Here is a 12,269-nt window from a genome sequence, read left to right on the forward strand (position 1 = left end):
AGTATGTGCCAAACTGCCATCTAGTTACACAAGCATTGCAATATCATAGGGGTGGACCATTTGATTTCTGGGGAAGCTGAAGCAAATGGGTATGGCAAACCAATTTTTTTCATGCATTCTTGCAGCAATTTTTTTCCAAAGATTACCTTGAAGCAAATTATATTTGTCAAGTTGCTAGTTTAAAAGCAAATTTTTTTTCAAACAAAAACATTCAAACACAGTCTATGTACAAAACAATTTTCTTTAAGTGACAGTAGCCATAATTATTGTTGATTTTTTCAGAATTAAAATTTTCAGCGTATCAACGACTATTTTAGGTTCTACTCTTGAGAGTTCTATTGAAATACCCAATATTCGGCTTGTGAACACAAGCATACATGTGAAGTGTACTAGTATTCTGTACCAATAGATCTCAGTCCAGAGTAAAATTTAATTGTGCACAGTAACAATGCAGTGTATACATGTAATGGCTTTAATTCTTAATATGTCAAAATGGAGAGTAAAACAACAAACTATAGTGACACTGAACCAAAATACTGAAGAAGATCAAGCAAACATTACTGTTACTTGTCTTAACATTCAATTACTTTATGTTAAAGGGTATATCAAACCTAGGAGACAACTTTATTTTTTTGACAATAAATAATAATGGTATGTACCATATGCTGAATTGCGATGTTCTTTACTTTTTCTTGTCAATAAATAAATCTATGTTCCAGTGCAGGAGGGATGTATCTCCTATGCTTTAACACACAAATCAGTTCAGTGTTATTATTTATACATATGTGTGTGTGTGTGTGTGTCTTTCTGAAAATAAAACCAGAATTGATAAATCTGGCAAAGCAAAAGAATCCTTAGGATTGAACTTTTTTGTCACAATAAAAACTTGCCATGTACTGATTATTGGTACAATGGTGATACAGATTCCACAGGGTGTTCATTTTGTCGCCAGACTATGGAAAGATTTACCAGGTATTCACTGTCCCCATATGATTCAATGTTGTCCATTTCATAACATGTTCAACATAAATACACAACAACAGACCAAGGAATCTGCAAATTGAGTTCACCATTACAACTGGAAAATTACAGTATCACCGTACAATGAATAAATCTGCAACATTAACAAACCGAATCATGATCTTGTTTTAGTTTGTCACAATGTTACCTTCATTGTGTTACCCAAATTTGCATATATTTGTAACATTTGCGTTTATATGAGGCAAATCCCATCTATGATGTAGAATGCATCTTCACAGCGAACACTACGTTTATACACACAGACGTTCTCAATTTTTGCGTTTTTTCAAACATACATAAATGAAACATACATGATAGATCTTAGCTGAGGAAATGCAGCTTTCTGTGGTTTGGTCGGCTGCATCTATGCGGGTCATCAAAAGGTCAACCCCATCTGCCACGGGGGTTGACCTTATGATGACATGCATTGACACAGCCGACCAAACCACAGACAGCTGCGTTTCCACAGCTAGATTAATCCATGCTAATACTTCCCTGGCTATGTAGATATACGGAACATACATATACAATACAGACAGACAGACATACAGACAATAGACATCAACTGCAATTGTATGTAAACATATACCAACTGAGAGCTAAAAGCAAACTGAGTGAACTTTGACAGAGAAAAGAAACTGGGCAAAAGAGTGGGGGATGGTAGGAAGTTTCTTGCAGGTCCAGGGAGAATAATTTGATTTCTTTAGGGTGACTGGTGGAAGTTTGAATGAGAGTGGCAAATTTGTAGATTTATACATGAAAAGGAAAAGTGAGGAAGTTCTGAATGCATCAATGGTCTGTAAAATTTCTAATCATTGAGGTTTTCATCTCCATACTGTGCTACATGCACTTCCTGACAAGCAGAGCAACTTGTTTCAAGTCAATAAAGCATATCAGTACTACACAGAAGGAAGGCTGACATTGTAGAAACGTTTAACATTTTCTACAGGATTAAATAAATCATTACCAATTTTTCATAGAGTAACAATTATTTATTTACTTGTACACCATAAAATTTAAGCGTTTCAAGATACAAAATTTACTTGTACATTGTGTATTATTTTAATAAGATTACAATTCATATATAATTGTCTATAATAATAAACAAAGGCTAAAGTAGACATTAAAGAAAGAAAAATCTGTGTAAATGGTTCAAAGACATTTTAAATACCACTGGTAGGTGCACTTTCTGCCCTTTTGTCTAAAAAGAATCAGTTTATTTTTATGCATATGAGTCAAATCCTCTCAAAAGAGAATATATAAAGTTGGCCAAATAAATTTCTCTACACATACGCAGCCCATAGGATTCAAAACCATACCAAAATGCCTTGTTTTACTTTTTTTCATTTCTACCCCAATTAGATGTATAGGCAGATTTAGAGAAGTACTCGTATGGAGATTTTGTTTTATTTGGAAATACTGCTTTTGACTTTAAAAATCAGCACTTTCCAATTTGTGTCTGCGAACATAGTTTCTGAATAAGAACCTTGGCATAGCGTGTGTAACTCACTATTTGCAATACATGTAACCTCTTTGTGTCAGATGTTATAATCATGGATACATCACAATATTTACAAAAAGGAATGCTTAACAGCAGTATTTTTTTTCATTTCGTAGAACAAGACAATAGATTTAGTATGGTAGCCTGTTTAACCCTTTCGTTTATGTTCAAGTCCAACTTTGAAATTATAAACAATGCACTGGAACTATAAACAGGTATCAGTATTTGAATGGCTTTTGTGCCTGTCATTGTCATTTCAAGGTATACAGTCACCTGTTTAAATATGCCCATATATGGTCAAAGGGGCGTTTATTGGTATTCTAAATGCCCATGTGAGGGCGCTGTTTTTAAAAAGTGGCCGCCCGCTTAAAATCTGTGAGTGGAAAGATTTTCTCTTTCCATGGTAACTGTGGCAAAATTGGAACAGGTGACAGTATACCTTTAAATAATCATCAATCGTTGGACTCACAAATACCAAACAAAGGTTGGGGACAGCGACAACAATTCAGTAAAGGCTGAAAATCTTCACGGGCCAATCATTGTAATTTTTGGTGATATTTTCGTAATTTTTATCCTGTTATATGAGTTTTATTTTAGTCATCTTTCAAAAGCATGACAAAATACAAAGTATTGGCCTTGTAATCACAACACATTGTGTATATACAATATGTAATAATACTACAATAATGTCACACATGGATGATCAGATTTCTGTGCAGCGACATCAATACCCTGCATAAATGACTTTGTAACTCACCAAATGCTGGACATCATAGTTACAATTCTACAAGCTTGTATTTGTAAAATAGTGATAGCTTTTCACCCATCTGTGATTTATATCCAGAAGAGACTACACAGACAGACAGGCAAGTTTTGAAAGTCGTCCACAAGTTTTCATGGGACAACACGACGCCGATCAAAAATTAACTAGTACAAATACTTCGAAGCATTTGGTATTTCTGTACATTGTAGTTGAGATCATAACATTGATATTAATAATACGAAAACTGAGCTACCTCAAAAGCGGATTCTTGGAAAATATCAAATCATCCAAAATTCATTTCATTTGTTCGTACATAAGGCAACTCAAAAACTTTCAATGAGCCCCATATGTCAGTCGCTCTCTTTGGAAATCTCCCTCAAGAATCTTTCCATAGCAAAAATTTTCTTCTTGATAAACACTGCCAGATACAAAGATACCAGCTGTCTTCTACACTATAAATAACTATTGTGAAAAAAGCAAAAATTACCAACTTCACCTCTTAATTTACATTTTACTATTCCCTGCGTAAATTATCAAGTCTGGCCTGCAAATCAGCGTCTGCGTCACTGAGCCCTGCTGCTTGGGGCTCTTTTGCTGCTGCTGTACTGACTGAAAGTTTTCCACCGGTCGATGGTAAATCTGTAAAAATGAGTGAAATAAAGGATGTCAACTTGTTAACAACAACACAGCTGCCAATTCCTTCTACTGAATTAAAGGTATACAGTCACCTGTAATCTAAATATGCCCATATATGGTCAAAGGGGCGTTCCTTGGTATTCAAAATGCCCATGTGAGGGCGCAGTTTTTAAAAAGCGGTCACCCGCTTAAAATCTGTGATTGGTTACATTTTCTCTTTCCATGGTAACTGTGGCAAAATTAGAACAGGTGACAGTATACGTTTAAAACCACATCCTACTTTGAAAGAAACTAAATAGATCAAAGATATTCAGTAGAATTAAATTTACATGTACAATGAAATATATCTAAACTGAGCCATGTCTAAACCGGAAACCTGTCTCAACTGAACCCCTTCCAAGTCCAATTCCAAAAGAACTCTGTATTTAAAGAACCTCTATAAACCGAACACCAGTCAAAAAGTCCCTGTAGGGTTCGGTTTAGACAGGTTTTACTATAATTAAATTGAGTCTAAATTGTTTCTGATAGAAGGTCCTTTCCAAAGGTGATTACATAACAATTTATGCAGCAAAATCTGTGTTTCGCTTTCAGTGAACAGTGATGTCCAACTGATCTGTAGCATGAAAAATTAACATCTGATTTGAAATGATGCATGGAAGCAGTTCTGCAGAGTTCTTGTAATGTTTACTTCTTTTACCACGTTACTCAGTTTCAATTAGTAACATTTATGTTGAATAAAATTCCATCACCCCCCCCCCCCCTCCATTTGCCTCCTCAGTATTGTGATTCTGAACATCAATTTTCAGTTTCTCATTTTGTGAAAGTGCCTCCAATTTCAAGTTTTTAAATGCAAATCCCTTGACACCCTTAAAAAAATACCGCAATTATACGGTGTCGCTCAAATTTGATCAGAATTGGTACATACCAGTATGGGTAACAAAGATCAACAATAAATGTTGTTTCTATCTGTTCAGTGCAGGAAAATTCTACGTTGATGTTATGACAATGATTTCTGCACAGTACAACCAGAAAAACAACGAGAAATATTTAAACCAGAAAAACAAGAATGACAAAAGTAATTAAGGTCTGAAACTTCAGGTACTGGAGGTCAACTTTAGCAACATGCATAGCAGAAAGGCAGCTAGCCCTCCTTAGTTTGACCACAGACGGTCTTCCTCCCCTCTACTGACGGTCTTCCTCCCTCTACTGCATATGGTTTGAGCAGGTCTGTTAATATGTAACAGTTCAATGACAATGACAGGAAATGACTCAAGTCAGTGGAGTATTAAAGCCTGTTTCAAGCCTGTTTCAGAATTTCGCTTTTTCTTACCTCATTTGCACATTTTTGACACTGATGTGTTCATTTGAACAAATTCACATCTCAACCCCTAAATCTACCTGTACACCAAATACTGAGACGGTAGCTTTGGCGGTATGGGAGCCTTTGTGTGTGACGGACATAAATCCGCACATACCCACAAACATACAGACATAGACATCACTTAGACTCATCATATAAGCTCTTTTTGGTATTTATATATAAAACCAAATATGAGCTAAAAATAAATCATAGACATTTTTCTAAATGTAGTTTTTCCCATACACAAACACTTAAAAATAAAAGGCTTTTAATAATTTTGAAAACCTTACCAGCAAGGTCATCTGTGAGTTGAAGACCAAGTTCATCTAATACCTGTGCAACAATGGCATCACTGTAAGAAAAAAAAACAATAAAGGAAAATTATGAATGAAAAAATGGGTGAGATTTGACCCCTTTCACCACCATGGTTTGGCCCAAACCCATTGTTATCAATGGTGACAAAGGACCTGTTTACAGGAAATTAGGGTGAACAGGTTAATAGTACTGTATATAGGCGATGCAATAAGTGCCCCATGAGCTGTAACTTTTACCTATTTTTACCTATTTTTTTGTTTAGTAAAACATGTTTAAACATCAATAAAATATATTCAGTTCTTCAAAAATGATTTATTTCCGTAAAAATAAATCGTAAATTATCTCCCCCCACCTTTGCACAAACGCTAAAAAATCAGCCTCGCAAAGCGCCAGATGTCAACAACGTCATATTCCAGTCCGGACCAGAATGGAAATCGGAAATATAAAATCGCTTGTTGTTGGCCTACGGTACGTGTTGTGATCCCAAACTCATTTGTGATTCTGCGTTATTTGGTAGGACAATTAACATTTAGTAAGTCATCATTGAAAACAAAACAAAGAGAAAATGTCGACAGTTACAGCTTATGGAGCTTTAACTATTAGTGGGTATTCTTTTACACACAATTCAAGACACATTAAGGTAAGAACATGACTACATTAACCATTTCTTCACAATACTTTGGCTCAAACCATTTGATATCAATAGTAATCATGGACTGTTCACAGGGAAATTGCCGTTCACAGGTTAAAAATCAATTAGCTGTTATTTTTTATGTACCATAGTTTTTTTGTTTACAACATACAATATCTTGTTCCATGTCAGACATCATGTTAAAATGACTAGTGTTGAACTTGTCGACACGGCTTGTAACTTTTCAACACAGCCTGTATGTGTGTAGTACTCAATGTTCCAGTCGACAACTGAATTACAGCCCAGACTAGAATTTATTTGTGACCAACAACATAATCAACATAACTTCTGTGCTACTGTATATATGTATTACAACATTCATGAACCTCTACATGTCAAGAGAGTGTCAATAAGTCTTTAAACGCCGATAGAGGGTGCTGTCCTCTGTGCGAGGTGCAGAACAACACAGTCAGTTTCGAGTCAATGCTTCTTTGAATTGGAAAAACATTCCTATGAGTGGTGGACAGTAACACATATGGAGAATTGGTCTACAATGTATTATAAGTACTATGATTTTTTTCCCCTTTTTCCCTGAAAACATTGAAACCAAATTTTCCTCTCTGTATTTTGCAAAACTGGTCAAAAACTTTATTGTACTGATGTAGAAATACAGTAATTTGCATACATAAAATATTTTGCAATGAGATTGCGAGAAATAACCATGATTTGGAATGAATCATTTGACCTGCTGTAACACAGCCTGTAGCTCTTATGTTAAAGCTATGCTCCTGTCTCTGAATGTGTCACAAGCTACCAGGGGGTCAGAGTGCAAAGGTTACCACAGGTCAGAGTTCAAAGGCTGAACTTCACGACAGCTTGAATATCACAGAAACAAGAAACGCAACTCTATATCTTTGAAACAGTTGCCATAGAAAACTATGAATAAATCCTCACCCTTCCTCTTCATCATCTTCTTCACCCATGGCGTCATCAATAGCATCATTCATCATTTCTTCCTTCATGTCCATGATCTCCGATTGCTTCTCAAATTCCATCATGATTTTCTGGATCTGTGGAAGTTTCAGCTGTAGGCATAGACAATGGCAGAGGAACAGTTATTTTCAAGCCATTTATTAAATTGAGCAATGTGCAGCGTATTGGAAGAGAAGCTTGTACTTTTTTGGTTGGCAGGGTAGTGCCTCACACTAAGGAATGGAGTAGACACAGCGCCCTCTATTGGCAGGGTAGCACTGACATTAATTCAACATTTAGAAGCAGCCAATCAGCTACAGCCTTCTGAACCTCTGCACTCGGGCAAAAAGTACGATACAAAAGAATTACGACATGCCGGATCTTGTTTGACTTTGAAATGACCTATGGTTAATTTATTAAACATTTGGCAATGATTTCGACGCATGAAAACACAGAGTTCTCCAAGAGAAGATTTTTAGGAATGGACCACCCCTCTTCATTTTCACAACAAAAGAATATGTAAATTGTGTATTGCTATGTAACTGGATTGTCCCTCTGTTTTTCCGAGATGTTGAGAACACTGGACTAAAGTCTAATCTCTGATCACCATTTCCCCTGCTGGATGAAGGGAATTCTATTACATGGATTAGTCTTTACCATTAAAGGGACAATGACGGCCATTTTTCATGAATTTTGTTTGATGTGAGATACTACTTATATTGTTTGACATGTTGAAAGATACTGAATGAATGAGTGACCATGTATATATTTGACCCAGGTTTTAGACACGATACATGAAACCATGGAGAAAAAGAATTAATGGTCATGACCACTAATTTATTTTCGCCATGGTTTCATTAATTTTTTTCTAAAACCGTGATCGAATATATGCATGGTCACTCATTCATTCAGTATCTTTCAACATGTCAAACAATATAAGTAGTATCTCACATCAAACAAAATTCATGAAAAATGGCCGACTTTGTCCCTTTAAAAGTCCCGTACCTGTTTATTCATAGTCTGCATTGCCTTGGTAACACCCTTCATAGCTTTAGCCATTTCATTGTTAGATCTCAGAGTCTGTATCTTCAAAGACACTGCCTGTATGTTTGCCCTCATCATGATGAACTTCTTCACGTATCTTCTCGTCCTGACTAAATCCTTTGCCATAATCTTCACTGCATCCTGTGTTCAAGTAGTAAATAATGTTAATAATCATATCAGTCGAAATGATGCAAATTTCTATGTACATTATGGTAGTAGAATGCTGTGATTGTTGAAGCATTAATTTGCTGGAATTCAACTTTAAACTTTCACTGATAGATCAAATCCGCTGAATCAAATACTGGAGAAAATTAAATAACAACAGATTCTATTTTTTTTCACTAGAAAAGCCAATGAATTTAAATCCAAGTAAAATAATGAAATTAAAATCCTTTGAAAATTATTGATTACATTACATTAATCCTAATCCTCCAAGAGAGTATCACTACCCCATCAGCCGAGACTGACTTGATGTAAGTGTGAATTCAAAATCCTTCACTCAAACTGAACAAAATCAGACCCTTTCTTTGTCATTATATTTACACTAGCCATCATACCAGTACAAGCACATAGTAGTACCAATGGTTAAATTTAGTAATTTTCATGCACTGTGTGATAGGGATAGGTGAGATTTTACTTTTATGTTGCAATGATTTGTGAAATGCTACACTGAACATGAGCATGGCAATGAGTCATTGTAAGTTGATACAAACTCTCCCAGAAAAAAATTGAGAATGGTATCTTGGGAAGGAGAGTGATTACATCTTGAAGTTGAACAGTGGACCTAGTGGAATGAGCAAATTACAAGCAAACCTGACCTGTATCCCCTAAGTCAATAATATTTTACATGTTACACTGGGTCCACTCTGCTTATAGTTTGCCCACTTCTCTATCTCATACAACAACTTACCATCTGTCCAAGTTTGGCCATTTTCTTGATATCAGCGATAATTTTCTTTTCCTGTTGCTCCATTTTGGCTCTTTCCCTGTCTAAGTCTCTCATGGCTCTGTTCAAAGCTCTCTGATTCTGTTTCAGGATTTCCTCCGGAGTCTTCCTCCTTCCAAATAACCACTCCAAAGGCATCTTGGATTGGATTTAGTCAATGTACAACTCTGCCATATTTGAGAAAAATTCAGATTAAAGGTAGAATGCGCCTCAGGGACACTAATTTGTGCTCTCAAACTTTTACAATTCTTTTCTGATATACCACTTGTGGGGATTCAATTTAAAGCTCTTGGTGTAAGAAAGCTTTTCATAAGCTTAGTTTTTCGAAATTTGAAAATTTTATTTTTGTCCATAGAGTTAACAGGGGGTCGGTGGCCTCATTGAATTTCAAGTATCGGTAAATTTTATTTGTTTCTCTAGTACCAAAATTTACACAGTGACCCCCAATTTTTTTCTTAATTTTGAAAGAGAATGGTTGAAATATTCCTCAAGGAAAGTTTGAGCAAAAGTATAGATCTTCTACTTTCGAGGCGCATACTACCTTAATTCAACTCATAGACAAAATTGTTTGAGTTGCATACCAATACGCCAGGTCCTGTCTCACAACAAATGTTTATAACAATGTAGAATGAGGAGGCAGGCAAGGTTGCAGACAAAAATTACTCATACATCAGAAAAAATTTTGATTGGCAGAAAAGAAGTTCCTGGCTCCTACTTTATTTTGTAACTTACATCATTACCTGAAGACTTCTATATCTAAACTGAAAGCATTCAGATATACAACAAGTGGCTTATCAATATCTCTGTGTATAAACTGATTTTTACATCTTGCAATTCAATTTTTCTTTTGACAAATTCAAATACTTTAGGCACTCTGATAGTACGTTTCAGTTTAGGCAGTGTGAGTTTTCAACAACCGTGTTGTGTTATGACACTGGACACTATAGTGTGAAATTTCTTGAGAAGTCATTCATTAATGCACAGTGTAGGATCATGAAGAATGGGACCAATGACACTGACCATGACAATCTCAGAATTACAACATATCTGTACAATATTATGATCACGATTTATGTATTAAAAGTCAAAAGTATCAATGGGCGTACAGAGTAAGGTTACTTATATTAGGCATTCACCTGATCCTGTTACTAATGTTAGTGTTAGAGGGCGATGTTTTACCCCCGGGTTTTACCAAATATGCTACAGACTATTGGAAGACAAAGTGTCCAATTTGGAAATGTTTCACAGGCCTATTCATGATCTAGAAAGGGAATGACTGTGACGTAGACTTGTATACACTGTACTCGCATGGAATGGATTGCACTTGAATTTTGGAGGTACAAGCTAGAGCTCCATGGTTGAACTGTGAGGCTGAAGAAGCCAGCCTTGGAAGCTACTTCCTGTTTTGAAGAATTTTGCTGTAGTATTTTTGAGAGTAGAAACCGGGACTTTTAAATCCCGTGTAAAATGTATCATCTATCATGGATACATTATAATATTCAGGAAAAGTTACAGCAAAACATAACTATTTACCAAAGATAACTCAATTTATATGCATCTTTACTATTTATAGCACGTCTTCTGACTGATCTGGGTCAGTCGATCGACCTTCGTTTCGATCTCGCCAGTTGCTCAGCTGTGAGATCCCCGCCTATTAAATCAGCTTCATGTATCTTGAAAATAAGGGCACATACTCACCGAGCAAAATCAGAATCCTATTACTCCCAAAGACAACGACGAAGTCTGTCCTCGCGGTGCGTCTTCCAGCTGTGGGTCACCCTGTCTAAACTGCAGTACAGTCACCGTCACAAGAGAATCCTGTCGCCTATGTTTTGACCATGACGTCATAGCTGATGTGATTGTTCTTTATATATTTCCTCAAATGTTGCTTCACCTCACACCGGGGGTGGGGTTCGCCACGACGACGTGACACGGGACGCGGCCGTGGGCTGTGACTTTTAATACAATTTACATATTTTGACGACAGCATTTTATTGAATCCCAGATTTGAAATGCATGTGAATTTTTTATTGTTTGCTTCCTTGATTCTACTAGTACTACCACCGGATCACGCAGCATCCGTTACTGCGCTAAATGAACAATATTGTCAAATGTCATTTTCTGTACAATACAGTAATTGCATAAGTTGTTGGTAACAGTGAGAAGACAAGAAGCATGGCGAGAAAAAGAAGTCTTCCATTTTTTTAAATAAACATACGCCATACTATTTTATTTTACGCAGTTAACACTACTTCATGGAAAACTTCCGCCCTCAAAAATGTAGGGAGCTGCTTAAAAAGTGTCGCTATTTTTCTAGCGTAGAGTTCTGAAACATTTCTTTACAAATGACTTTCCGAGTGTATGCAGAGAAATGTTACTGACCACGCTACAAAGGCACACAGAGATATGTTTATCAATAGCACTGAGAAAGACTGCTGAGTCAGCATTTTCTTCACAGGTTCTTTTGCACAGAAAGGATCAATCTTGCAATTTTATCTTGATATCTGGCGAGCTGACAACTATTTTTAGGCCTAATTATTTTTTTTCCCGAAAGACCTCATTCAAAGTCTTTTGTAGAAGTCTCAAGAAAATCACAATATTACAAGGATGTTCTCTTGCATTTCTTAATGCAGATTCTAGTAATGGAATCAGCGCCACCCATGGACAGACCCCTACCTCGGTGTGAAAAATCTATGAAGACTTTTATTGGTATTTTTTCGATCCTGCCGCCCCTCTAAATTTGTTAGGCCTGACAATTGAGAGAAAAGAAACATTAAGCTTACACCTTACACGAGCTCAGTTGCGAGGAAATTTGAGTTTCTTGAACGTTGAAAGTTCTTATCGGGTCAATTATGATTTTAGTTTCTTGTCAAATTTGTTTTTGTTATCTAGTGTGATTGTGCATTTTTATTTTCCTGTGTGCAGGTTCACTCCTTGCCACTTTTTTCTGTGCATTGTATTGTTCTAGCTTTGTTAGTCATGTTTCATGTTGTTCTGCTTTGTATCAGTTTGTATGTTCATTTGAGGGCCCTTGGGAAGATAAGCATCTTTACTGAAGCTTACCAGGCTACCCTCGTTAAA

General features: G+C 36.2%; 1 protein-coding gene across 2 annotated transcripts in view; it reads right to left on the reverse strand.

Annotated features, from left to right (window-relative positions):
* LOC139117282 (charged multivesicular body protein 2a-like) overlaps window positions 1–11,042 on the reverse strand; it is a 32,741-nt gene extending 21,699 nt beyond the window's left edge. Inside the window, exons 1-6 of one of the 2 annotated variants that reach the window (XM_070680248.1) lie at window positions 10,887–11,042; window positions 9,153–9,355; window positions 8,204–8,383; window positions 7,181–7,311; window positions 5,571–5,632; window positions 1,991–3,923 (exon numbers count right to left, since the gene is read on the reverse strand). In XM_070680248.1, coding sequence (XP_070536349.1) covers window positions 3,799–3,923; window positions 5,571–5,632; window positions 7,181–7,311; window positions 8,204–8,383; window positions 9,153–9,326 — 672 coding nt within the window. In that variant the 5' untranslated portion in view covers window positions 9,327–9,355; window positions 10,887–11,042 and the 3' untranslated portion in view covers window positions 1,991–3,798. Of the gene's footprint in view, window positions 1–1,990; window positions 3,924–5,570; window positions 5,633–7,180; window positions 7,312–8,203; window positions 8,384–9,152; window positions 9,356–10,886 lie in introns of those variants that run through there. The other variant, XM_070680256.1, reaches the window with a different exon arrangement.
* Between the last annotated feature and the right edge of the window lie 1,227 nt (window positions 11,043–12,269).

Source organism: Ptychodera flava, chromosome 2 (assembly GCF_041260155.1).
Source record: "Ptychodera flava strain L36383 chromosome 2, AS_Pfla_20210202, whole genome shotgun sequence".
Classification (NCBI taxonomy): domain Eukaryota; kingdom Metazoa; phylum Hemichordata; class Enteropneusta; family Ptychoderidae; genus Ptychodera; species Ptychodera flava.